The sequence below is a fragment of the Emys orbicularis genome, chromosome 14 (assembly GCF_028017835.1).
Source record: "Emys orbicularis isolate rEmyOrb1 chromosome 14, rEmyOrb1.hap1, whole genome shotgun sequence".
NCBI lineage: Eukaryota > Metazoa > Chordata > Testudines > Emydidae > Emys > Emys orbicularis.
Genome location: NC_088696.1, coordinates 34481275 through 34508182, shown reverse-complemented (window position 1 = coordinate 34508182; position 26908 = coordinate 34481275). Strand labels below are relative to the sequence as shown.

At 45.8% G+C, this 26908-nt stretch overlaps 1 protein-coding gene across 1 annotated transcript; it reads right to left on the bottom strand.

The window, feature by feature from the left end:
• Positions 1-12289: 12289 nt before the first annotated feature.
• On the bottom strand, positions 12290-25608 carry OSGIN1 (oxidative stress induced growth inhibitor 1). The gene is made up of 6 exons (XM_065416523.1): positions 25505-25608; positions 18936-19038; positions 15803-15939; positions 15289-15480; positions 14862-14953; positions 12290-14088 (listed from the first exon to the last, which is right to left on the bottom strand). The coding sequence occupies exons 2-6, from the start codon at positions 19000-19002 to the stop codon at positions 13077-13079; spliced, it is 1500 nt and encodes a 499-aa protein (XP_065272595.1). The 5' UTR covers positions 19003-19038; positions 25505-25608; the 3' UTR covers positions 12290-13076.
• Between the last annotated feature and the right edge of the window lie 1300 nt (positions 25609-26908).

Here is a 26908-nt window from a genome sequence, read left to right as displayed (position 1 = left end):
GACCAGGAAGATGGAGAGGGGCAGGGGCTACGGACAAGTTGCTGGTGAGTTATGGGGCAAGTGGGAAGTGTTGGGGGCAAGTGGTGTGAGTTGTGAGGGCTCTGGGGGGGGGGGAAATGGGAGATGTTGGGGCAGTGGGGGTTGTGGGGCAGGAAGTTGGAGGCTGTGGTGAGCATTGCTGGGATGCATACGGGGTCTGGTGGAGAGTTGTTAGGGTCTATGTGGGGTGGGAGCGGCATTCAGGGGTCTATGTGGGGAATGGGAAAGAGGGGCATTTGGAGGTCTGTGGGGGGGAGGGGGCACTTCGCTGTCCAATTCATGGTAGGTGGAGGCCCCACCATTTCCCAAAATCCTTTAATCCAGGCCTGTCTATACACTACACCATATTGCCTTTTGGCTGTGTCAAAGCCTAGGCCATAGCAACCCCTAAGGCTGCTTTATCTTGTGTCAGGGAGTGCTCCTATCCCCACTCTTCCCCTCTGGGAGGGCAAAGGAAATAAGGCCAACTCTGTCCTCTTCCCCCACCATCATTCCTGTGCTGTGCTTGGCTGGAAGGAAGAAAGAATTAGGGCTCACATCTGTCTGGAGGTGCCTAGCCTAGTGAAGCACTTCAAGACCTAACTTTTGGTTTACACATAGGTAGGGGCCTACCTAGTTCTCGGCCATGAAAAATCTGGTCTTTTGTGTGCTTTTACCCTATACAGATTTCACAGGGGAGACCAGCGTTTCTCAAATTGGGGGTCCTGACCCAAAAGGAGTTGCAGGGGGGTCATAAGGTTATTTTTGGGGGTTGCGGCCACCCTTACTTCTGCACTGACTTCAGAGCTGGGCGGCCGGAGGGTGATGGCTGTTGGCCAGGTGCCCAGCTCTGAAGGCAGCACCACCACCAGCAGCAGCACAGAGCTAAGGGTGGCAATACCGAACCATGACACGCTTACTTCTGCGCTGCTGCCCTCAGAGCTGGGCGGCCAGAGAGTGGCGGCTGCTGACTGAGTGCCCAGCTCTGCAGACAACATCGCAGAAGTAAGGGTGGCAATGCCATACCATACCAGGCCATCCTTACTTCTGCACTGCTGCTGGCGGCAGCTCTGTCTTCAGAGCTGGGCTCCCAGCCAACAGCCGCCGCTCTCCAGATGCCCAGCTCCGAAGGCAGCACCACCGCCAGCTGCAGCACAGAAGTAAGGGTAGCAGTACCACAACCCCCCTACAATAACCTGTCTCCTGTCACAGGGGCAGTCCACATCCACAAAGCCCTGCACCAGGAACTCTCTTCACCCCTATCTTACTACACAGTTATGGAGAGGGGTGGCTATAGTTGGGTTTGAGCTCAAACGGGCCCCTCACTTTCCCTCCTGAAATTCAGCACCAGCAAAGCCAGCTACCCTGCCCAGCCCCAGTACTGGGGCAAAGCCAGATCTCCTGCCCAGCAGCAGGAGTCACCTGCATCTCTCTGCCAAGGCACAACTCTCCTTTGACTTGGCGACATTTCTACCTCACATTTCGAGGGCAGGGAGTCTCTCCCTTGTCCTATATTCTACACCAACATTTTCTTGGAGTCACTAGGATTATTTTCCTTTTTCCACCAGGCCTCTTTTCTAGGGATGGGGTCTAAACAGAATGGGACCGAGATGAGCAGCTTCATCCTAGTCTCCCTTCTTGTGACTAATACACAAGCACACCCCGACTCCTGCAGTGACCAAGGTCTCCTCACAAGGGGCCACAGAGCAGAAAAGCAGGCCTGCCGCAGGTCAGCCCTGAGCTGTATTGACAGAGCTAGCCCCCTATGGCGACACAGGGAAGAAAAATCCACAGCTGGCCTGTGCCAGCGGACTTGGTCTCACCGGCTCCAGCTACTTCACCACAGTGGAGACTTCTGGGCTTAGGCTCTAGGACCCTCCCACCTCACAGGGTCCTACGGTCTCAGCTCCCACCGCAGCGCAGATGTTGACACAGCAATGAGACAGCACCGCAGCCCAAGCCCACGTTGGCTGGCACAGGCTAGCTACAGGTTTTTCTTTGCTGCGTAGACATACCCTCAGCTAACACAAGGCACACTTGCCCTGCCCCTGCTTTAACTCAGAGCCATTTTGAATCTCTCCCAAGGCCATGTTTAAATGGGCAATATAAGCAAATGGGAGGGGATGCACTCAATACCTTACAGGATCATCCCTTCACTAAAGGAAAAGATGGGCATATTAGGCACAAAATGGCACAGTCTAAGGTAGGGGGCAGTAGCTGTGAAATTCCTTATGTAAATACCTAGCCTGAGAGCACCACCCGCTACTGCCTCCACCCAGGCTTAACCTGGAACCTTACCTGGCAGCCTGGCTGTGGTACAGGACTGCTAGTCAAAGCAGGGGTGGATTCTGCGGTGCTGGGTGGAGTAATGCCCTCAGGTAGGGCACAGAAAAAGCCAGCTTCTCACAGGCCCAGTCACAAATACAACAGGACCTTCCCCCTACCCAAGTAAAGGTGGTTTTAAAAAGGAGAAACCCCCTTTATCTTTTAACTCTTTTCCTAAAGAACCTTTTCCCACTGCTTCCTCCTCCTCCCTTTTATAGCCGGCAGGGTGAGGGGCACAGTAATTACTTCTCTGCAGCTGGCCCAGCCCTGCTACTCTGCAAATCCCTGCAGCTGTGAGAGGACACACTATGCTCCATCTACCCAGAAGGGGAGAGTTAACTCCTTCCCTGCCAGCCTCTGGTGGGATGGTTTTTAGGTGATCTATTTTTAACTATTTTGTTAATTTTCCTATTGCTGATATACTTTACTGGAATAATAAAATAAACAGACATATGCAGTGGCATGCTCTCTTTTTGTTAAGAGAAAGAGCTGTCAAATTACTCCACCTAAAAAAGGGATTCACACCAGCCTGTTAGTCCTCCTGAGAGACGCTAAGAACCAGGGAAGGTGAACCACCTCACAAAGGGAAAAAAGATAATGAAGGGTTCAGGAAAACTCACATTGTCCAAAGCAGGGACAAATCAACACCACAAGGCTAACACTCTCTGCACAGAGCACTTCTTCCATCCTGTGTCAGGGAAGAATGATACGCCCACTTCATACCAAAGTCCTAGCCTAAGTAGCAAACTTGCTTCTCTGGTGGGTGCTTTCTTGCAAGGGTCTGTCTTTGCTATTAATTACCTGCTTCTTTATTTTGTCCTTTGGCTACTTGTTGTTATGACAGCCTCTCAATTTTCAACTTACAGTCCTGCCTCATTGCCACAAACAAAACTTCTAGTGAATTCATTGAATTATACCCATGAAACAGGAGAGACCAAGACACCCCCACCCTTGAATATCCTGTAGTCCAGTGGAAAACCTGGGTTCAAGGCCCTGGTCACATCACACAGTGTGTGGATCTGAACTTGTGTCCCACATCCTGGCTACGCGCTCTAACTGTTGGGTATAATAATGGCAGGGGTGGGTGGCAGGAGCATTACTGCTTCTTGAGAGTAAGGGCTCACCTGGCTTAGGTGCCTGACTCCAGGAGTGGGTTCACAGCTCTGAATCCTGAGTTGTGAGAAGCACCTTAATTCCCTCTGTGGGACAGCGCTTAGGCCAGACTCCTCTCCTTGGTGTTTCCTAGTGGCTAGCTTAGGCAGCTTCCCACTCAGCATGCTGGCTTTTGAGAGTCCCATGCTTAGGCCCCTGTCTCTCCCCATGCATTGTACAGGGCACCTGGGTGCCTCACCTGGGACTGTTGATTTTAAAAGTTGGGCATTGCAAGGCTCTATCTTGCCACAAATATCCTTTACATCGAATACTGTGGATTCAGTCTCTCCAGTTCTGTTACTATCAGGAAATGTTATGGCCCTGATTCTCCTTCATGGTTTTCCCCCATTATACTCCAGCTGATGTAAAAGCTGCATAGTTCCTCAGCATGCAGGAAGCCACCCCAGCTGGTATCAAGCTGGCATAGGAGAGCTATACCAGTCATTCACACAGCCCTCAACATGGAGTCAAAGCTCTGAGATGCAGCGTGCCCCATAGGGGGCTGTGGGCCATATAGTAGAGCAGTCTCAGGAGCTTCTCTTACACTGGGGACCAGGCAGACCTTGACTGAGCCCCAAATTTGGGAGACACAAAGCTGGCTCGGGAGGTGGGCTGCAGCACAGGACCTGGGCCTATGTCCTTAGGACACGCTTTTGCTTTCTGGTGATTATGAGTTTCTTGTTCACTATACAGTTAAAATACTGTACACATCTGAGATTTAATCATCTTAATGACAGATTACAGGATTTTCTTAATTGAAACCTGAACCATACTGTATAGTCCTGTAAGGCACTTTCAAACGCTACCCTCCTCACTGAACAGTGTAGTACAGGGGTGGACAAACTTTTGGGCCCGAGGGCCACATCTGGATATGGAAATTGTATGGTGGGCCATGAATGCTCACAAAATTAGGGGTTGGGGTGCGGGCTCTGCGGTGGGGCCAGAAATGAGTTCAGAGTGCGGGAGGGTGCTCCGGGCTGGGACCAAGAGGTTCGGAGGCAGGAGGGGGTCAGGGGTGCAGGCTCCGGGCAGGGTTTACCTCAAGCAACCCCCAGAAGCAGCAACATGTCCTCCCTCCAGCTCCTGCGTGGCCAGGTGGCTCTGCGCGCTGCCCTGTCTGCAGGCGCCGCCCCTGCAGTTCCCCTTGGTCGCGGTTCCCAGCCAAGGGGAGCTGCAGGAGCAGCACTTGGGGCATGGGCAGCGTGTGGAGCCCCCTGGCTGCCCCTACACATAGGAGCCAGAGGGGGGACATGCCATTGCTTCCGGGAGGCGCCCAGAGTGGGGCAAGCCCCTGACCCCATTCCCCAGCTGGAGCACCGGAGCGGGGAAAGCCCAGGACCCCGCTCCCCGGTGGAAGCTCGAGGGCCGGATTAAAACATCTGGAGAGCCAGATGCAGCCCCCGGGCTGTTGTTTGCCCACCTCTGTTGTAGTATGTCAGAGTCCTTCATTTCAGCAGGGAGGCACTGACAGGGCCAGGGGCCAAATTTCTGTCTCTTGTAAGGCTTGATTCTGCATCCACTGACGTTAATAGTAACACTCCCCCTGACATCAATGGGTGCAGGACAGAGGCCTTAGCCCTGTGCTTGCCCAGTGAAATCAATGGGAGTTGTACTCATGTAAGAGCAAGGCGAATTTAATCCAGAGTTAAAAATAAGACTCCAGAATTTTCTCTCTGAACTGAACCTCCTGCTTGTATGTTCCATAAACTTTGGAAATTATTCTGTGCTCTGCTGTTGGAAAGGATGTATTGATGGTTGCCTTTGTCTTAGCTGCATAGCGTGGGTATTAGGACTTGGACTTTCATTTACATTTTTTTGGTTGAACTTAAATTAATTTGCACAATGGCTGATTAGGGATTTCTATTACCCAATGGCAACGCTAAGGAGTTGTTTATAAACTGTCAATGGCTTTCCTAGCTGAAAGACCTGTGGGCACATTATTAACTCTGAAAATTATCTGTTCCTTTGAGACTTCCATTTGATTTAGAATTACGGTAATAAAGAACAACTAGTGTGATACTGCCAAGACATTGCAAATGATCTTGCTGAGACTTTAGCTGTTCTGTAGCCTCTTGTGAGAGATCATTTCTCCCAAGCTTGCCAATTTTCAAATTCATTTTTCGTTTATTCCCGTTAAAGGGATTATTTAATATTGCTGTCTCTGTGTTTGCTCTCTGGCTAAAACTTATATCCTTCAAGGCCAAATGTTCAGTGGGCCTCCTTAATTATGACAGAAATTTGCAAATGCATCCATTTTAAGGGCACAAGCCTCACATTTACAATGTAACATCTTGCACTTCTGTAGCCCCTTTCAGTGAGATTTTTGGAACTGTCTTTTCTAGGCCCAGCTCACGTTCACCCTGCACTTTATTGAGCAAGGTTCCGAGGATCAGGTTCTGAACTAACCCCTGTATAAATCTGAATTATTTTCATTGACTCTAGTGAAATGAATCCAGATTTACGATGGTGTAAGTAAAACAAGCATCTGGTAAATTACCACCTGAGCTGCTAATGAATTCCTTTCCCTGAGGGCTCTAGCACTAGTAAAAAAAAAAAAAAAAAAGGCTTTTCCTGCTTGGAACCCAGACACCCTAAAAAAACCAGCATGCATCCCTTCGGGAGCAAAACGGAGATTTCCTCCTGCCCAAGCGATGATGGAGTTGGACTCTCAAGTAAATTGTCTCCTTCCAGGGCCCAGAATAACTCTGAGGAAAAGACTCGTGATATTGCCGTTGCAGGAAGTGTTTGCTAAGGTAACAGGCCACACGGAGAAAGCTCTGTGTCTTAAATATGGGGCTACACTTACTGGTTGTCTCTGGGTGCTTTGCACTGCCCAGGTGATGTAAAACAGCCATAAACCTGGCTTAATTGCCTGCAGCCAGGTTTACAGCAGACTTGTCACCAGAATGGCACAAAGCAGTGCCATGTCCTGTTGAGTCCCACTCAGTCTCACCTGGCCAGTGTTCCTCTAATGAAACAGGTATGGGGCTTATTCTCTGCTCTGTCACACTGGTGCCAAATCAGTGGACCACTGCAAACTTCAGTGGTGTTACCCTGGTTTTTACATCCGTGTAGCTCCACTGAAGTAAACTGGATTACACTGAGTGCTCCAACAAAGTGGGAATCAAGTCTATGCTGTACGTTAAGTGGGATTATTTTTAAATTGATCTAAGGATTCATAGGCACGCAACTGATTTGATAGAAGCATGCTAGCTTTCATACAGTATCAGGATAAAGTTGATCTGCTTATGTAGAGGCAGTTACTGCTTAGTAACTTGATCCTCTTTTTATTTTTTATTGACAATACATTTCCAGCGGGACAAGATATAGCAATTCATCTACCTGGGCAAACATTTTAAATAACTAATACCTTCATCTTGTGGTGAGGTGTAACTTCATGGCTGACAGGCCGCTATTGATTGCAGAGCATTGGCCACGCTCCCTTTGCATGTGCACTCTGCTGCTGAGGCCATTTAATTTTATGAATCATTTACAACCCATTGTGGAGTGTCTGTAAATCAGAACAACAACAATTCCCTGAAATGAATGGGAGCAGGCAGACGTGGGTTCAGAACAAACCAGGGAGGCAGCTTAACTCCTAGAAAGCTCTTATTTCTTGTAGTGTGGTGAGTGACCCACTCTCATCATGTCCTCCTGCTAACCTTCCCTTTTGAGAGCCTTTTATATAATCCAGTTGGGGGTCGCTTACATCAGGATATTAGCATGCCCTGCATGTATGCTATGCTATGGGCCACCTTCTGCATCGATGGCCATATAGCTGAAATGGAAGTCTCCTATCGTATCTGGCCCCAGTTTAAAAATGACATATAAAACTGATTCTGTGGTTGAGTCCAAGTAAGTAATATTTCCTCCAGTAACAAGCAGGTTGATATTCTAGAGCCACTTTAAATAGGAGAGGGTGCCTGCTTTTAAAGACTATGGAAATACCGGTCACCATGATTTTATTAGTTCTGCAGATACCATAATGTATCTCAGGGTAGACAGGACACGAGTCAAGAGAGTTAAAGTTAAGCCATTGAGCAGGGGGAGGTATTCTTAGTCAGCCAGTTTCAAAACTGTTTTTCAAACACCTATTTTTAACTCAGAAAGCCAAGGAAAACTTTAAAAAGAGGATGTCTTTTGTTAAAGATGACACTCCTCAAGGAGTGAACACCCACAATAAATATGCTGCAACACCCAGTAGGTCCTCCACCAAAGTAAGGACCAGATGTGGCATTCCTGACACTTTTAAGCTAAAAATGTGTAGAATAACCTTTTAGGCCTAAGAGGAAGAGAAAAGTAAGAGAGGTTTTGCCCTTTTTTTGGATCTTACTTCGTTAGACTAATAGAAACGGCCACCCTGGCTCTAAAGAGATCTAGAGGATAAGGAATAAGGATAAGGAGATCTTGGTCCAAAATAACCAGCATGAGAAGCAGTTCCAGGCACAATGCATGAGTCAGAGTTTTTGGAGAGGGCTGACTCGGAGTTCCTGTTAAAAGGATCATTTTAAGGTTGCTGGGATTTTATTGTATCAAGGTGTTAGGGCATCTGGAACCTTTGATAGGCATCTCTTTATTTAAATCAAGATAATGAATGTTAGAAACGTATTGAACGCCACTGCAGTGCAGTTTGGTAGTTGTCGGACTGGCCTGTAGGAGCCCCTGGTGTTGCAGAGCATAATGAAGGGTGAGACCCAAGTTTTGAGTGTTGGAAGGGAGACGGACACTTAAAAACATCTCTTGCAAAATGGTCTGCAGAGTAAGAGAGCTGGAGAACCCCTCGTGTAGTTTAATTTTGGACTTGAGGCTTCTGTACAGTACTTACTAGAGAGGTTTTGTGGTGGGGGATACTTTGACATTTTGTTTTGTTCTGATTAGGAGCAAACCCCACAAACTTCCAAATTCTCCAGCAGGGAATGGAACCACAGAGTCATGGACTCTGGAAGCCCTGGGCTCCCTGGGTTAGCAGGTTGACTGTCGTGGAGCTGGGCAGGCAAACTGGCAAGAAACCATGCCTGGGTCCCTTGGACTGTCTGCAAAACATTCTGATTTTGCCAAATCAGCAAACTCTGATGAAACAATGTTTCTCTACTGTTAAAAGACTAAGCTTTGTTGCCTGGCCCCGGTCACATGACGTAGGTCAGAGTTACAAAAGGTTAATACCACCTTCACACAGCAATGGTGCGTGTCCACTGACTAATGTAAAAGCGTATTTTACAATGGTCTACTTTGTTGCATAGAAAGACGTGGGAGATAACTGTCTTTGATTTACACAGTGTACTCCTGCCCTTGGGGATTTGTTGCTCACTGACCAGTAAATTATCTTGTATAGGGGACTATTTCCTCAGTATCGTAGCAGGGTGGGACACAGGAAATTTCCTAAGCACCTGTTGCTTAACCTCCTTCCCTTTCTCATCCTCCACCCCCACAGCACACAATACACTGATTCCCACTGGGAAAAGCACGCCAGCTAATAATTTTTAAACAAGCCCCCTCAACTGGAAAGGGGTGGTTTTTACCCTGATCCTGAGACGCTGCCATATAGATGCTAAACTAGATCCTAGTGACATGGCCTCTGCAGCTGGAATGTACTGTCTGAGCACTACTCCATGAGCTTGGATTTAATGACATGAATAGCTGCAGTGTTTCAGCTAGTGTCACTCCTATAAATACCCGTTATTCCCAGCCTCCTTGCCCATAGAGACCAATTTTTTTTAGATGACCCACTGGTTCTTGGACTCTGCTCTGTTTGCTGCTGATGCAGGAATGCTAGGCTTGGCCAAAACATCTATTTTAAGAAAGGTGCATTCTGCCAAGTGTATTGATCTTTTTATATATATATATAAGGTCAACTGGGCCACAGATATAGCGTGACACTGGAAACTTACAGCACTGTGACCTCTGTGCAGACAATGAAATTCAAGTGAAACCAGGAACCAATGACAGGACAGTCAAATTATTCAAAGGGTCCTGAAGCCAGCGTGGGTGTATGCACAGACCTTCCCCCCAACACAGCGGGGCTCTGTGGCTCTGGCTTCTTTCGTCTAGACACTGCCGAGGCCTCTCTGCTGATCTGTGCAGGGTGAAGAGCAAGGGACTGGGGGAGCAGTGGCTTGGGCAGAAGAGATACTTATCACTTCCTTGGCCATGACCCACAGAAACTGCCCAGAAAAGGAAGCATAGACTAGGGCTGTATTACCTGCCCCACCGAGTACCCTGCATAGTAAGAATAGCTTTTAAGGAGGATCCCAGAAGAAACCATAGGGGGGGGGGGGGAATATGTTGTGCAAGTGCAATCTCATCAGAGCTATGCTGTCAGGGTCTCCGGGGGCCAATGCAGAGACACCAATACATAGATGGCCTTGGCCTCTCACAGATCCCTGGGGACCAATGGGGGTTGGGCCCTGTGATACATCAGAACCCCTGAGCCTTCTGCCCTATACATATTAATTGGGATACAGTGTTGTTTACTTGTACTATAGCTTTGTGGAAGATAGGTGTACACTGTTAACCCTGATTGTCTGAGTTTATGTGCATCCTATTTCCATAGGTGCTGGATCTAGGGGTGCTACTGCACCCCCTGGCTTGAAGTGGTTTTCATCATATACAGGGTTTACAGTTTGGTTCAAATGGCACAGAGCACAGTCAACCTGTGGAACTCCTTGCCTGAGGAGGTTGTGAAGCCTAGGACTGTAACAGGGTTTAAAAAAGAACTGGATAAATTCATGGAGGTTAAGTCCATTAACAGCTATTAGCCAGGATGGGTAAGGAATGTCCCTAGCCTCTGTTTGTCAGAGGGTGGAGATGGATGGCAGGAGAGAGATCATTTGATAATTACCTGTTAGGTTCACTCCCTCTGGGGCACCTGGCATTGGCCACTGTCAGTAGACAGGATACTGGGCTGGATGGACCTTTGGTCTGACCCAGTCTGGCCATTCTTATGCTCTCTCAGCACCCCCACTATACAAACTGTTCCAGCACCCCTGTCCATTTCCATAGACGTCAATGAAGTGGAGAATTAAACACCCCTTCCCCCCCATTTGTCAAAATTGATTTGTAGAAGGCCCTGAAAGTAGCAGCAAAAGTGCAGGTCATCTGTGTGTGGTTGGGAGCAAGGCGTGTGAAGCCCACATGCTGTGCTCTGTGGGGACTCCCTCCACCCCAGCCACAGAGGTCTGCTGTAGGGCAAACTGGGTCGAGTGTGACGAGACCAGTGAATCAATACATGCACTGGCAAACCCAAGATGGGACTAGTAGTGGTCACTGAGCAGCTCTTCAAGCTGGCGAGGGATTCCATGTCTGCTAGACTCCTGCAAAACTCCCTTGTACACAGCTGACTTACTGGGCTGAGCACAGGATCTATGCAGAAAAAAAGACACGGGGCAAGATCTGGCTTGCTTTCTTTTCAGGGTGCTTTATAACCTCATGAAAATTATCAATACCTTCTCTGTTTGTTGCTTTTCATCTCATTTGACCAAGGGAGACTCATGAAGTCAAACCACCACGAGCAATGCTTCCCTTTTGATAATTATTTGTTGTAAATCCACTTTAGTAATTTCCTGGACCCTAACAGTAATTCTTGTGATGAATGGTTCGCATAACGCCTGACGTATGTGTCATGCCACCTGGGTCAGTGATTCAGCTACAGCTCAAATAAGTGAACTCACTTGGAGTACGTTTGAAATTATTTTATTTAAACATGTTACACATACAAAATTAACACAGCTAATTTAGAAAATACAAAAGTAGTTAGTTTCCAGAGTGCTGTACAACATTGCTAAGAGACAGCAGCAATGTGTGTGTTCCTTAAACCTGCGTTGCTTAAAAACTTCTGGGGCCAGGCAGTTACAAACTAACACTTTCTCTGTGTGTGTAACTTTTCAGAGGGACTTGCTGGCATTGTGTGCACTTAGTGAAGCAGCAGACTATGCCAGGTAAGCAGCTATGTGAACGGATTTCACATCAACTTCCACATACAGTAAAGTGGCCTCATTCTGCACATCTTGCTGTGTCAACGGAAGTTTTGCCCCACTAAGCAGAGCAGAGTCAGGCCTTATATGGAGAACACAGTCAGCCCTGACCCTATAATCTCTCTGAATGTGGAGCTCCCATTGAAGTCCATATACAGGGGCCTTGCAGGATCAGGGCCATTGTTCAAATGCAGGTAGAACTTGTTACACAGCTATCCAGAAATCTACAGTGAACATTTTCTTCCGGTATTAATCTAGGATCTCTTCTACACTATGAAAAATTCAAATAAAAAAGTCAACAGAACAAAGCAATTGAATAACTAAAAGCAATTGTGCAATTCTTCGCTTTCAAGAACAATTTGTGGAATGCCATTTCTGATTTACAGAACACGTTTTCTGAAATATTATCCTATGTTGGGAATCCATACTACAATATGTAATGTAAAGCTTCCCAAGGTAAAACCATTCAATTCCATTGAGCAGGAAGAATTCGAAGGATCATACATGGGCAGAGTATTAATCTAGTTCTCACAAACCAATGATAATTCCTCTTTATACGTTGGTTTTGGTGTCTCTAAAGAGGTCTCTAAGAATGCAACACTGTTACACTCTCGATCATTCTGCCTTCTAGCTCTTTAAAGATTGTGCATTCAACAGGAGTAAGTTTGTACCATTATTTGAAAAAGGAGCCCTCCTCAGACAGATACACAAGTGTGCTGCATCCAAAGATAGGACATACAGAACATGGTGGTGGTGCTCCTTGCAAGAGAAGATAATGGTTACCAGGGCTGGCTCCAGCATTTCTGCCGCCCCAAGCAAAAAAAAAAAAAAGCCACGATCGGCGGCAGCAGTTCAGCGGCAGGTCCTTCGCTCCTAGAGGGAGTGAGGGACCTGCCGCCCCCGAATTGCCGCAGGTTCTGCCCCTCTCCCTTGGCCGCCCCAAGCACCTGCTTGTTAAGCTGGTGCCTGGAGCCAGCCCTGACGGTTACAGCAGCCCTTTAGGCAATGCTTTTGTGACAATTTCTAATTGCAGAATTCTGGTTTAGATGCATAGAACACTTGCAGCACAGCTTTCAATGGACTTTTGCATAGCAAGAACAACATAGAGCTGTGCCACATAAGCACATGAAACAGCAACAACTTTGTGTTGTGTAGTATTACCAGTATTTATCCAGTAACATTCGAAAAAGACAAAACACAGGGCTTGCCAATATGGCTGCCAGGAAAATAGTTAAAAGTTGAGAACTCTTTTCAACCAGCTGCAAGACATTTATATAGTGAAGTGATTGCTGCTTTGCCCCCAACTATTCCAAGCTAGGATGCAAGTTCCCCATTCCCATAGTGCAAAGCTCTGCCGGGATGGGGCTGCTTCCCTTGGTTGCACTTAAATTCAACCTTTTAACAAGGTAGAAATGTTGGCAACATTGAGATCTAAATCCCAAACCATGTACTTGCTGACTTATCCTTCCCAAATGAACCCACTGAGAGTTTGGTGACTCTGCACTGTCCTGGAGAGCACCGCAGGGGAAAGTGTACATGTCAAATGCCTTACTTCTCAAAGAGAAGAGGAATCACCTGTTTGAACGCTTTTGGCTTAGGGCAATTTGTTTGTTAAGGAGGATTTTTGTTTGCTTTCTTTAACAAAGAGCTGGCAACAGCCAGAGCCCCTCCCTGCACGAAACGCACAAAGTTGTCCCCAGCTAATGGTCCCACAGCATAAAGCCCTTTCTCCTGAACACATTCGTAGGTAAATGGGTCAACGTTGATGGGGTTCCTCTTGGAGTTGACTGGCTGCTCATTGTCAATTGCCAAGTCAATGCCATTATTTGGTAGGAAGGAGAGGTTGGGGTTTGAGCCAATGAGAACAAAAGCCAAAGAAATGTTAAAGACTTTCTGGTGACCACTCTTATCCTGGAAGACACACTTCTTGTCCTCTGTAAAGGACAGGACATGATGTTCAGGAAGGCTGATGTAACATTCATATGGCCCAGGACAAGCAACTGACTGTTCTTTCATCATCTGGTGGACTTTGTGGTACTCCGGATACATCATTTTGGGGAGCTGATTGAAGATGAGGCCTGGATCGTTGACCCTTCTGCGAAAGGCATGGATCACTGGGATGTTGCAATGGTGAGCAAAGAGAATTGCATCAGCAGCGGTCAGCCCAGCACCTACAATCAAGACTGGATCTGATGTCATGCCAACCCTCTTGTTCTTCACGGCTTCTTCAAGGGCAGAGAGTTTGTGATGGACAAAAGGAAGGTCCTCTCCATTAACTCCAAGCTTGGTTGGACTGTCATATGTTCCTGTGGCTAAAACCACATTCTCTGCATAGATGGAGAAGGGTTGCTGACGACCATTAGTGTTTTTGATGAATCCATCCACCTGGAAGAGATTTCCACTAGCAATCTGGTCATCTTCTTTCTCAGGGAAATCCCAGAAGGAGTCACTGTTCCCCTCAGGATCCCGCTGTGCATAGCTGGAGTTTACATCTGGGCTCACTTTCCTCACAGATGTCACAACAGTCCCACAGATAAAATTCTTCTGCAGCCCTTTCTTTGCCACATAATGTTGGTAATATTGAGCAATGTCTTCTGCTGTGGCTCTGTTATTCCTGAGGCCCCTGTAACAGGATATTATAAATGATGGTTGAACAGTGAAATTCAGAGGCTTCTCCCTCCTTTGTTGCATGTATTGAAGGGCTATCTACCCTGGCACTAATGGAGAAACTGGGCCTGCATTCTCTTCTCCCTAGTTTTACACCAGAGTAATTCAATTCATTTCACTGGAATTACTCCTAATACACAAGTCTGAACAGTCAGGCTCACTGACTATCAGGAATAATTGGAAGAGGCAATATTGTCTGGTATGAAAACCCCACAAAAACTTTAGCAACATATTTATCCTTGACTACCCTCCCTATCACTTCCATTTTATCTTTTCTGGTGAGCTTTTCCAGACTTAGAACATAAATGCTATAGACCTAACAAAAGCAAAAGTAGCCTAAGTATTTGCAATCTCACATCTGAATGATTACACTGTACATTCTGTCCCACTGTTTATCTGTCTGATTAGAATACTTGTAAATGCGGGACAATACAAATGGGCTACACTATCCAAAAATTATGGTTTCCACACCTATTAATTCAGATTTTTAAATGTAACTGCTGGCCACATTCTGTTACGCCAGTGTACATTCAGAACTAACTGCTCTGCGGTCCATGGAGTTACTCTGAATTGTATACCACCAGCACTGAATACCAAATAGATTTTTCTTGGGGATTTCTTCCACTCACTGAAACTGGCCATAATAGGTAGCCAGCTGGACTTCATACCAGATATTTCCAAATAGCCAAAGGATTTTGGGGCAAAGTAATGTCACATCAGTCTCCTCACCTTCTCTTTTTCCTCATCCAGTCTTTGAACTGAAGGTCTGGAAGCCCCATCCATTCCCCTTGGCTCAGAGTGATCATAGATCCCTCAATAAACTGAAAGAACAAACAGCGAATGAGTTAAGCAACTGAAAAATGAAAGGAATTAAGCACTAATGGAACAGGAACACTGTTCTGTTAAGTTCCAGTAAATCACATTTTAGTGTAGCCAAGGGACCTCAGCGGATCCAGATGTTTGGATGGAACAAACGGCAGTAGTGGGCTGGGAGGGAAAAATCTCTCCTGCACATTCAAACCAGCTCACTTTTTGGTGGGTGTAAAAGCAGAGCCCTGCTGGATCCTGCTTGTCTGGCTGATTAGCTTGTTCAGCCCTTTACATCTTTAATCATGATACTGACTTTTCTGTAATACACATTTCATAAGCTACATACATGCCAGGCACCCCCAGGAGGGTTTCTGCCAAGGACCAGATGGGGAATAGCCCTGTTGGTCTCGTGCCACCAAGTGAGGACAGATTCTGCAGTTCCACCAAAGTCTGTATCTGGACGCAGCAGAGTATCAAAAAGAAGAGCCACGGGGCTCTGGGATCGTCCCTCCAAACCTTCAGACAGGTACTCCAGATCCTAAAAGACAGGGCAGATACTTAGAGCCTGTATCATATAACACATGAGATCACTTCAAAATGCAGCAGTAATGTAATATCACTAGGTGCTCAGTAGAGCTGAGCTTCACTTAGTCAGAACAAGGCCTACATGTCACACAAGCCCTGTCTGGAGGATTTGAGCAGTGCACAGCCCTTGTGCTGGCCCTATATACCATGATGATTTGGGAAACAAATTAACCCATGCTTAAGGCTTCTGTTGCCAGCATGCTCTGGGCATATGATGGTGGTGATGTGTTCTATCTACTTCTTTCTGTTAAAAGGCAAATTCATTTGATACAAACCTGGTCTATAATGGGGACTTCTGGTGTTTCCTCTAGTTTCCTCTGTAGAATAGGATGAGGATGAACAGAGCCCCTTTTGATGTAAGGGATATAACCAGACAGCAGGTAGGAAAGGCAAATTCCTGAAGGACCATTCCCTGAACAAACACATTAAAATAATATTGTATCACTGTGGTTGGAACAATAGTCCTTTGTAAAACATCTCATCAGATATGCAGTATGATCCAGGGGATAGACTTCGACTCAGGAGAACTGGGTTCTAGTCTCAAGTCAACCACGGTCCGGCTGCATGGCCTTGGGCAAATCACTTCACTTCTTTGTTTCCCTTTTTGTCTGTCATATCTAGGTGTATTGTAAGCTGTTCAGGGCAGGGGCTGTTTCTTACAAGATCTACGTACAAAACCTAGCACCCTGGAGCCCTGATTCCAGTTGGGACCTCTTAGCGCTACTGACACTCTAATAAGCTAGTGCTTTGTCAAACACAGGCAAAATAGCAGGCTTGGAAGAGAGCTGCATTTTTCAAAGAATGATGCTCCTGTTTAGGAATTAAACCTGCTCTTGGACTTTGAGGGTACATCTACACACTACATCCAGAGCTGTGGGACCCATACTTGTGGACTCAGTGTTTCCAAGCCTGTGTTTGAGCACCCACACTCAATTGTAAACCTGGGTTTTGGACCCAGATCTCACAGCTGTGCCAAGGGGTCCACACTGCACTACACAAACCTTCTGACTCAGGTCTACAGCTTGACCTGAGTCCACACTGCAAAATGACAGGACCCAAGCCACAGCAGGACTTAGGCTCTGACCCACCCCCTTGCAGGGTCCTAATACCCGCATCCTGAATGCTTGCTGACCTGAGTCAGAGTGATTTGTGTATGGATGGAAGGGGGGAGGGGGTTGGGCTCAAATCCCAGAAAAGTTAAGGCTTCATTCTTTCCTGCCTAAATGCAACTTGCATCACTTCATAATCTTGAAGGAAAATCAGACACTGCTATGATGTACATTCACGTGGGGTAGCTAATTTCTGAGAGCTGAAGTGGTGCTGCCATACATCAGACAGCAGGTTCAAGTCCTTGGTGCCTACTGCTCAATGCCACTGGCTACAGTCATTCTGAAGCAAGTAGGTTATTAGGAAGAGATGTAGGATCTTTATTGCTCACTTCAGGGTATTTTCTGGAGATTACCTGGTAGGGCCAAGGACTTCAGACCTAGACTCATCTCAATTACCACTATGTGACACGGAAGATATGTGGAGCAGGGGGTGGGCACACAATGCCTCATATGCCAATTCTCTAATCACTTGCATACTGGTCACTGATTTGGCAGAAGACCCCGTTCTGAATAAGTCAAAGAAACTGGCCAAATTTCTCACCTTAAATTTGGACGCTCTCTAACCTGTTGACTGATTGATTTAAATGAAGCTAATGGAGTGGCTATTGATTACACTAGGTCTCCAATCAGCCCTATAGGTTTAGTTCTCTCCCACCTTTGTTTTCTCTCCTTCTAGTCACTGGAAGCAAGCAGTGAGCTGGAGGTTGGGCAAAGAGCCCTCCCTCCCCAGCCACCATCATCCCTCAAAGTATGACACTTTGAACAAATAGCTGGATGGCTAAAACTTTCCTACCGCCCACCCAACAACTGGCTTCAGAAGCGAATATACACACTCTACGTCAGTGTACAGTGGAGTAGCGTGTGGAAAGTTTTCACATGGCTGTTTTCCAATAGGTTTAATATTTTACAGTGTCTGTATAACTAGCTATCAGCCTCTACAGCTCAAAGCTTTGTTGCTCTTTAGTAACCACCATTACATAATGCAGTGCTGGAAAAAACAGTCATGGTGACACAGCAGCTTGTAACGTTCTGTGTGCACTTTCATAGCACTGTTGACATAATCCCTGCTCTGGGAGCAATGAATTGCTGGGAGCAAAGGCCACTTCTCAATTCTATTCCTAACACTGTTCTCACTTAGATTAGAGAAAAAGTCAAGTGCAAAACTGATGGAAATAAAAACCCAATCATTAACTTGAAACAGAACCAGGATACAAGTCATCCTTAACTTGCTCTTCTACTGTTGGGGTTATGTCAGAGTTCCTGAGCAGCATCTGGCTACATGAGACGGAGTTATGGACAAAGCTGCGGTTATAAATATGAATCTTTAAGTCCCATAAAGTAGGCCAGATACACTCCTGCTTTTGTGCTGGATCTGATCAGCTGATTGCCCTGGCATGAGGGAGCTCTCAGCTGCCACAGAACCAGTCTAGCCAACCCCTGGAGTACTCTCCAGCAATTTCCAGCTGGCAATGTTCCTGGGGAGCTGTTCAGAAAACCAGAGCCTCCCTTCTCCTGGGCAGGGGCGGGAAATCTCTGCACTGGCAACACTCAGAGTGGTCTCTAAGTTAAACTTGTTTTGGAATTGGACCCTTTAAAAGGTAGTACCAAGAATTTACCAATCCCATCCCAAGAAAAACAAGCTTCTCAATTGTCTGTCTAAAAATGCCTCCCAGGATTCAGCCCCCAGGGACAAGTGTTCACCTCACAAAACTACGATAAAAAGGATTAAGTGAAAGTTTTGTAGTGCATGAACCTTGTATGGGCTCACTCCACAGGGGTGAATTTCACCCTGGTTTAGATGGTGGGCACGGAACAAGCCCAGCACTAGCAAAGCATTTAAGCACATTGACTTTCCGGGGAGTCAATGGGGCTCATATCTTAATTTAGCAAGGCACCTAAGCACAAGCTTGAGTGAAAAGGGAATGACTCCTGTATGCCAGAGAAGCCTCTGATCTGTCATAGCTGATCACATCAGTGACACAACTGATATGAAGAGTGAGCATGTCTAACTAACCTCCAAGAGGGCATATGAAAACAAGAAGCTCCTGTTTCGGATTCACTCACCAAACGTCAAACTAACTGGCTTTCTAAAACTGTAAAGAGGAGCATCACTTTTGCATTCCTACAAACAGCTGTTTTAAAAATTAAACTACTTCACATAGTTTTCACTGTGTAAACTTGAACCAAAGCCCATCGAACTGCAGCTTTCGGAACAATGCATGAGGATGTCAGATATAGTCTGTCTTAGTAAGACTCCAGCACTGGAGAACACGGATTACATTGCCAACATATTATTTACCTATAACAACAATGGGAAGTGGTTTGGAATCACTTTTATTTGGGCGTTTGTTCAACACTGGATACATCTTCACATCTGAAAGGATTCAGGACCAGAAATCTACCTGTAATGACAAAAAAAGGCAACCATTAACTATCCTTTTTTAATAACAAATACTCTCTCCTCTTTATAGCCCTCTGTAGCAGCTGATCTAAAATATTATCCTTGTTTTACATAAATGGAGTTAAATTTCAACTCCCATAAAGTATAGGTGTAAATTTTGTATTGGAAACCTAAGGTCAAATCCTAATTATGCCATAAACAAAAGATGTCCTTGTCTTAGTCCTTCATGGACTTTTTTGGTCCACATGACACAAGTGCCAGCCTCTACTCAAGACAGGCCAAGGATTCAAACAACAGGGAATGTTGCAGGTGAGCCGTAGCAAAAACTTCCCTTCTCCTATCAGCACTATACATCATGGGCTAAGTTCTTGTTACAGTGACTTCGAGGGCTATTTGGTAATTTTCCAAGCTGCTGTGCGCACACAAAATATTTCTTCAATGAGGTTCTTGTGACATTCGTATTTTTAGAGAAGTTTGCACATTCATGGAGCATTGAGTCTAAACTTCTGCTTGAAGACTTGAAAGCCGTTGGCATCATTTTCAAAAATGCCCCATCACATTGCTAAAGGTTTCTGAGTAATTTGAACTGCTAAAGCACTAAACCACTGGGTGCAGTCGTTAACAAGCTCTTTTAAAAGCAATATCCTTGTCCTCTTGCAATGACAGGTGATACGGTCACATTCATGGAGTGGAAACTATTTATGTCCATCTGTTTATTCCTTAACAGCATGGAGATCCCATGTATATGCAGAGTTCTGAATCAGAGCTTGTTAAGCCATCCAGAGACGAATAACAAACCTATCAGCCAATCTCCTAGTGACTGAGTAGGAGAATAGGAGTGAGACTGGTTGGTAAGCCCTTACCTGTCCTGTCACTCTTATCAACTTTAATTGAGCAGCACAGTGACTAGGCACCTACACTAAGTGCAAGCTAGCCACACCTAACTCACTGCTATCTTGAGGCTGCAGTGACTTTCCCACCATAAATAAATAATTCCAAAGTTGTTTGAATGAATTTGTACTAGTCATCTGTACTTTCAGTGCTGCTAATCCACTGAGACCAGAAAGGCTTTCAAATTTGCTGTGGTTACTAGGACTAGACAAGTGTTCTCAATAGAAATCTTCAGCTAGCCTCCAGAAAATGAAAATATTAAATTAACACCTTCATAATTTTGAAAACCTATCAGAATCCATTGAATGGAATGACGTGGCTCAGCGGGGCATTCTCGTCTCTTCATTGAGTGTAAAAAGATCTTTGGTAAGCGTGCTGTACATTCCCAAACAAGCTTGGCATGTCATAATGTTTGACATAATCCTCTCACCACAAATGTCATCCAATTTATGCAACAGTTCATTTAAGCTGAAGTCTACTTCACTACTTAATGCAAGAACCTACTAAGTTCCCAGCAGATTGAACAAGCAGCAACACAAATTTTACCTTGAAGTTAAAAAAAAAAAAAAAAAATCTAGTAATCAAGTTTTTTGAATTTAGTCTTTGTCTTCACTACCCGCCGATCCGGCGGGTAGCAATCGGTTTTTCGGGGATCGACTTACCGCGTCTAGTGAAGACGCGGTAAAATCGATCCCTGATCGCTCTGCCGTCGACTCCGGAAATCCACCTTGGCAGGAGGCGGCAGCGGAGTCGGCGGCAGCGCGGCAGCGCGGCAGCGGTCGACTTTCCCGCGTCCTCACCGCTAGGTAAGCCGACCTAAAATACGCAACTTCAGCTACGGTATTCACGTAGCTGAAGTTGCGTATCTTAGGTCGGACCCCCGCTGCAGTGTAGACCTAGCCTTAGAGAAGCTGATACTCCTGTACTATACAATATATCCCTTTGCCATAAATGAATTGTAATATTAGTCTTTTACCTACTGCCTTTCCTCTGGCAGGATCCCAATTCATGTTGCTAATTCTCACATATACTGTGTTTTGGAATAATTTGCTTCTGAAATGTAGCCAGCTCTGGGACAGAAGATGCTAACTATTCCAAAAGGGTAAAATTCACCCCTGAGCAGAGAGGAAGTGCAAGACCTATGTACCATTTAAGTTGTGCATAGTCTTTACGGTGAACATCTGCACAAAAGTGAATTTCAGCCATGTTGCATGAAAGATGAAGGGAAGTTAGTATCTTACTTTTGGGCATCAAAAAACAGTTTTTAAATGCAATAGGTAGACAGACCAATGGCAAGAAGCAAGACCGCTTTGGCACTGGTAAAGGCAAAAAGTAGGCATTTCACTAACTTTTTGAAGAAGGTAACACTGGTGGGTGGCGCTGACAAAATAGCAAATGTTTTCATGCAAGGGAAAAATAGACAAACATGCAGTTTTAGCCAGTAACATCTCCCATCTGAGCAAACAAAAGCATCATGGATCTTCTAGAAGGAATCAAGTCCTGGCTACCCTTTGCTTTGTACCATTTCTTTTGACAGCATTCCATCATCTGGAAATGAATGATACCAAAGAGTCCATGCTATGTGTGCTAATTCCTAATGACCAAGTAAGCATGGACTCTTTGCTTTGTCTGGTGGCCTTTTCACAGGATCATCTGGTTCACCATTATATTTCTGCCTCAAAACTCTAGTGATATCTATTGGCCTTTAACTGTTATTAATCTACCGGTGAAAGAAACTCGATGATTTATTGTGACATTAAGTAACATTTGATCACTGCCTACTAAATGTGTGTAAGTGTTAAGCATGAAGCATCTAATGGTGAACCAGATGATCCTGTGAAAAGGCTCAGTTTGAGCTTGTGAAATTCTTCTGTATTTTTTATAATTTAGTGGGGGGGAGGGGGGGGGTTCTTTTTATTTTGTATTTGCTGAGGGTGGAGGGAGTGTTGAGTCCTGCCCCTGGAGAGGTGGGAGCCCCTGGCAGGGGAGGGGATTGCAGAGTGAGCCTGCCACACATTCACCCCGCAGTGGTGGCTCCTGCTGCTCCTATCCCACATGGCTGGGCCCAGCTTCCTGCTCTGGGCATTGCCACCTGCCACACGGGGTCCCAGTGTTGCGCAGGTTTGACCCAGCCAGCCCTCGTCATGATGGAGGGGCAGCCAGGCCAAACCCGAGCAATGCTTCGATCCCATGTGCCCAGTCACAATGCCCAAAGCAGGGAGCTGGGCCCAGCCCCACGAGACAGGTGGTGCTGGAACAATTTTTATAGTGGGGGGGGGGGGGAGCGGAAGGTGGAAACCATGTATGTGAGTTGTTATTACTAGTTCAAATCACAGGGTGCAGCAGCACCCCTAACCCCACTAGTTCCAGCACTTATGGGTGGGGCAGCTTGCTCTGCAACCTGCCACCAGGTTGCAATGCCCAGAGTGGGAAGCCAGACCCACCCCTGCAGGACAGGAACCACAGTAGCCACTGCTGCAAGGCGAGTTTTTCCTTTTATTTCTTTTTATACTTAGGTTTTCGATTTCATTTTGTGTTATTTCACATTTGCAAAAAAACAAGAGGCTCTAACTATAGAAATCATGGACTATAACAAGTGTAAAGTCCTCAGGCTTTTATCAGCCCAAGGCCTGTTTTTAGAAGTCCTCTATAAATAGGGCACTGTCACAGGAAAACACGGTCATAACTTTAACTATTGCAGGACAACTGGTGTTGCTCAGATCCTAGTATGCCCAGAGGCGGCACCAACACACAGACCGTGGCATGGTGAATTTCTAAACTGAATTAACAATAACTTTCCCTGGAATCTAACTCTGGAGACTTTCTGTCTAATTGGACACATCTTCCCTCCCACTCTGCCTCTAAATCGCTTCCTCTCTTGATAGCTCACCTTAGTCCTTCCTTTTCATGTCTGTCTATGCCGCTTTTAGGCTGTGTCTCATATTGTAGCCTTGACAAAAAGCACCGTACTACATGCAGACATGTTACCCTCCTACTCACAACGACTGTTCCCTGCTGCTGAAGGATAAGGCATTCCAACCACGTGCCAGAACTAATCAGAAACAGGCACACGGCTAACTCCCTACTATGCAGCCACCTCTCTCCTGCCTCCCCAGATGCAATTGCAGGAGATCAGCTCTATGCAGGTGGGGTGGCTGTGTGAGACCTGGGAGTTGGAACTGCCATTCTACACAGCATGATATTCTCTCAAGCAGCATAAATTATAATGCAGCTTACATGGTCAGTGCTTGCCTGAAGAGTGGCAGTAGCTCTCACACCATGGCTGTTCCACACAACATACAGGTCTGGGGTATGTTTCCTAGCAGAGCAAACCATGAACCTTCAGACTAGAATGACTTTTCTTTAGATTAAGCGGGGGAAGAGGAGGATACAAAGTCCCTAAAAGACAGCAGTGTGTATTTCTCCAACCGTCTGCAGAAACACTGCTGATAAAATGGCTGCACGTTCTCGGTGGATGGGCAATGGACCGTGAACCAGCCACTGGCAGCACAGCATAAGATAATACCATGCTGCTGCAGAGACTGCTGCTAAATGCTTCTTTTAGGGGACATAGGTGGGGCAAGATGGGCCAGAACCAGCTGTGTAGTTTTGCCTCCCTCAGTAGCAGGTTGCCTTGGCCTCTAGCTGTTCTGCTCTGCTATCATCCACCTCTACAGCAGGAGCCCAGGAGCTGTGGACTACCCGTGATAAGTCAATTCCCCCTTCTATGGCTTTTGATATGTGAAAGGAAGGAGACATTCGTGGGAATTATACCCAGAGTTATTGGCAAGAGTAGTATCACTGGCTACACTGTGGGGATGTCTTAGATCCAAACCCAGATTAGACAACACTAGCACTAAAATAGATCAAATAAAAACCAAGTGTACCTCCTTAGCTAGATGCACAGCAATGAAATTGGCATAAAGTTAGGTGACTGATGCCTCCGGATACCATTTCCTTATTGTGTAGAGTAATATGCAAACTTATTTTCCATCACGGTTGTTAATAGTTATCCTAGCACAGCTCTACTGATGAAAGAAGTATTCCCTCCCTGCTCTAGATCTGTCACCTGTATGGTTTATAGTAATTACCTGTTTTATAAGAAGAAAGCTAACACCAATGCGCCAAGTTCTGCACCAGTTTACACCTTTGCAAATGTCTTACATTCATTTGCATCAATGGAAAGCAGGATTTAGCTCAATACATTAAATATAGAATAGAAACTGCTGAAGACACAGGAGGGAAAAATTCTCTCATGCCATTAGAACCAAAGACAAAATCTTTGGATCACTCTCAAAACTGAGAGGACTCATTCCCACCATTGAAATCCAGATAGCAGGTCAAATCCTACTCACCTTCAGTGGCATTGCATTGTACAAGTGCATAAGGTGTGTGGGAGTTTCCCCAGGGTTTATACTGAACTTGCTATGGAAGTGCAATGGGGGAAGAAACTGATCAAATAAAAGAAACTAGGTTGTTTTCCTTTATGTAAAACAGAACACCCAGTATTCAAACTCAGCCAGCGCAATGATTCCATTCATAGTATTGGCTTCTAATTTAGGATTCCACCTTAAATGTTCCTCTCCCTGCAACCCACCTCCCGCCCCAATCTGGAAGTGCTTTCTGTTCTATTATTACTGTGCTTCAGAATCCGTCCCCTCATTGCCACCAATGTGTCTCACTGCTTAGGTAACGTTACATAACTGTTCTGGCTAGGAGAAGTGCCTAACTTATCCATCTAGGGCCAAATCCTGCTCTCCTTACACCTGTACTCCCATTGGACTTAAAAGGTATCACTCATGTAAAGCAAGCCAATGTGAACCCTAGTGTTTCCACGCTGCACAACTGAAATGAATTATAAATCCAAAGAAGGGAAAGCGAGAGAGAAAGCAGTGATTTGTTAGCAATACACTGGAGCAACTTTAGTAGCAAGAGCCAAGTTCTGCTGCCCTGAGCAAGCAAAGCTCCCAGAGTCATCAACGGGAGTCTTACTTAAGTAAGGACCATAAAATAAGGCCAGTACAACACATGGAGAGATTTTAAGAAGGGCAGTGCAGCTATAAATAATGTAGCAGCTTGCAGGTGTTTCTATGAGATTCAGGTGTAACAGGAGCGGCACAAGATTGTCACGAACACAGCAGTTTCCATCAGTTGTTGATTTCTTTTTCTCTCTATTAATTTCACAGGCAGCTATTTGTAATGTCATTTGATTTCATTCATTTTTTTAAAATACTGAAACTTCCAACAGTTGAGTGCAGTTTAAAGTTTACTGCATCCTTCTAAAGTTTTAATAGAATCTTTCTGCTTGCATTTCTTCTCTATGTAAGTTCAAAAGCTTCTCTCTCAGCAACAGAAGTTGGTCCAACAAAAGATATTACCTGACCCTCCTTGTCAGTCTTATTCTTGTGATTCTAATACAAAGCATTCCATAGACACAAATGAGGAACAATCCAGGTATGTGGTTCATTAAGCTGACACCTTCTTTCTAAAAGCATTCCCTTGTGCCATTCTAGAAAGCAATATGCTACTTATGCCTGGCTAATAAAGCTTCTTTTATTCATCTACAGTCCTCTTACCTCAGGAAATGAAGCTGATGAGAAGGAAAAAGTCTGTGAATCAGTGCCTGTATTTCTAGAGAAGCAGAACACACCATGCGTCTTGACTGTATATTGCTCCCAGCTCCAAGACAGCTGTTAAATATTGTAGGCAACCAGTTCTAGTTTAAGGGGGTGGGGTGGAAGCCAGGGTGGGAGGGACTAGGAAAATCGCTCATAAGCATGAGTCAGCAACATTACCTAGCTTACCCTGTTTATGAATGAACTATGCAGAGTCACTTAGTGTTGTTAAGTTGATAGCATAAAGGAAATAAATATGGTGAAAAACAGCCTTAAAGGAACCATGCCTCTGTTGCTCCCATATGACAAGAATCCAACACTGAATAGATTTAATTCTTTTTTATTTTTAGCTTAAGAGTCTTGTATAAATTAATCTGAGTCTTATTGTGGTGGTGTTTGGAGTTTTATTCTTATTTAAAACACCTAGGTGACACAGCAATAATTATTGTAATTAATAAGGGTGGCAGGATAGCACAGCATGCTTTCATTAAAACTGAAGGATCTTTTAGGACTATGTATAGTCAGCAGTATTGTAATTACAGCTGATCAAAAAAAATGGGGGGGCGATTGAAATGTCCTCCCCTTCTGGGTGATATTTTGAATTTCAACCACACTTTTTTGTAAGAAGCTGGCTAGTGCATATTACATACAAACCACTGCCCCCTAGTGAAATACTGGCAGACCAGGGGTCCAACTTTTCATCCAGATTGATGCAGATATTGTGCAATCTACTGAAGATCAGTGCTCTCAAGACCATCATTTACAATTAGGGTTGCCAACTTTCTAATCGCACAAAACCGAACACCCTAGCCCTGGCCCTTCCCTGAGGCCCCACCCATACCCCAAGCCCCACCCCCTGATCACTACATTCCCCCTCCCTCGGTGGCTCACTCTCCCCCACCCTCACTCACTTTCACTGGGCTGGGGCTGGGGGTGCGGGAGGGGGTGAGGGCTCTGGCTAGGGGTGTGGGCTCTGGGGTAGGGCCAGGGATGAGGGGTTTGGGGTGCAGGAGGGGGCTCCAGGCTGGGGCCAAGGGATTTGGAGTGTGGGAGGGGGCTGCGGGTTGAAGCAGGGGGTTGGGGTGTAGGAGGAGGTGAGGGCTCTGGCTGTGAAATGGGCCATAGAGGCACTTCGCCGTTATCTCCTAGGGAACTCCTTCCTACTCGTCACAGACCACACTCCAGTCCACTAGCTAAACTCCATGAAGGACACCAATACCCAGATCATGAGGTGGTAACTTTCCCTGCAGCCCTATGACTTCCAGGTACTCCATCACCCAGTAAAGGTATACAGAAATGCCAATTTCTGGACCCACTCTTGGGTCTTAGCCTTAGGGGGAGGGTATGTGAGGGGGTGTATAAGTC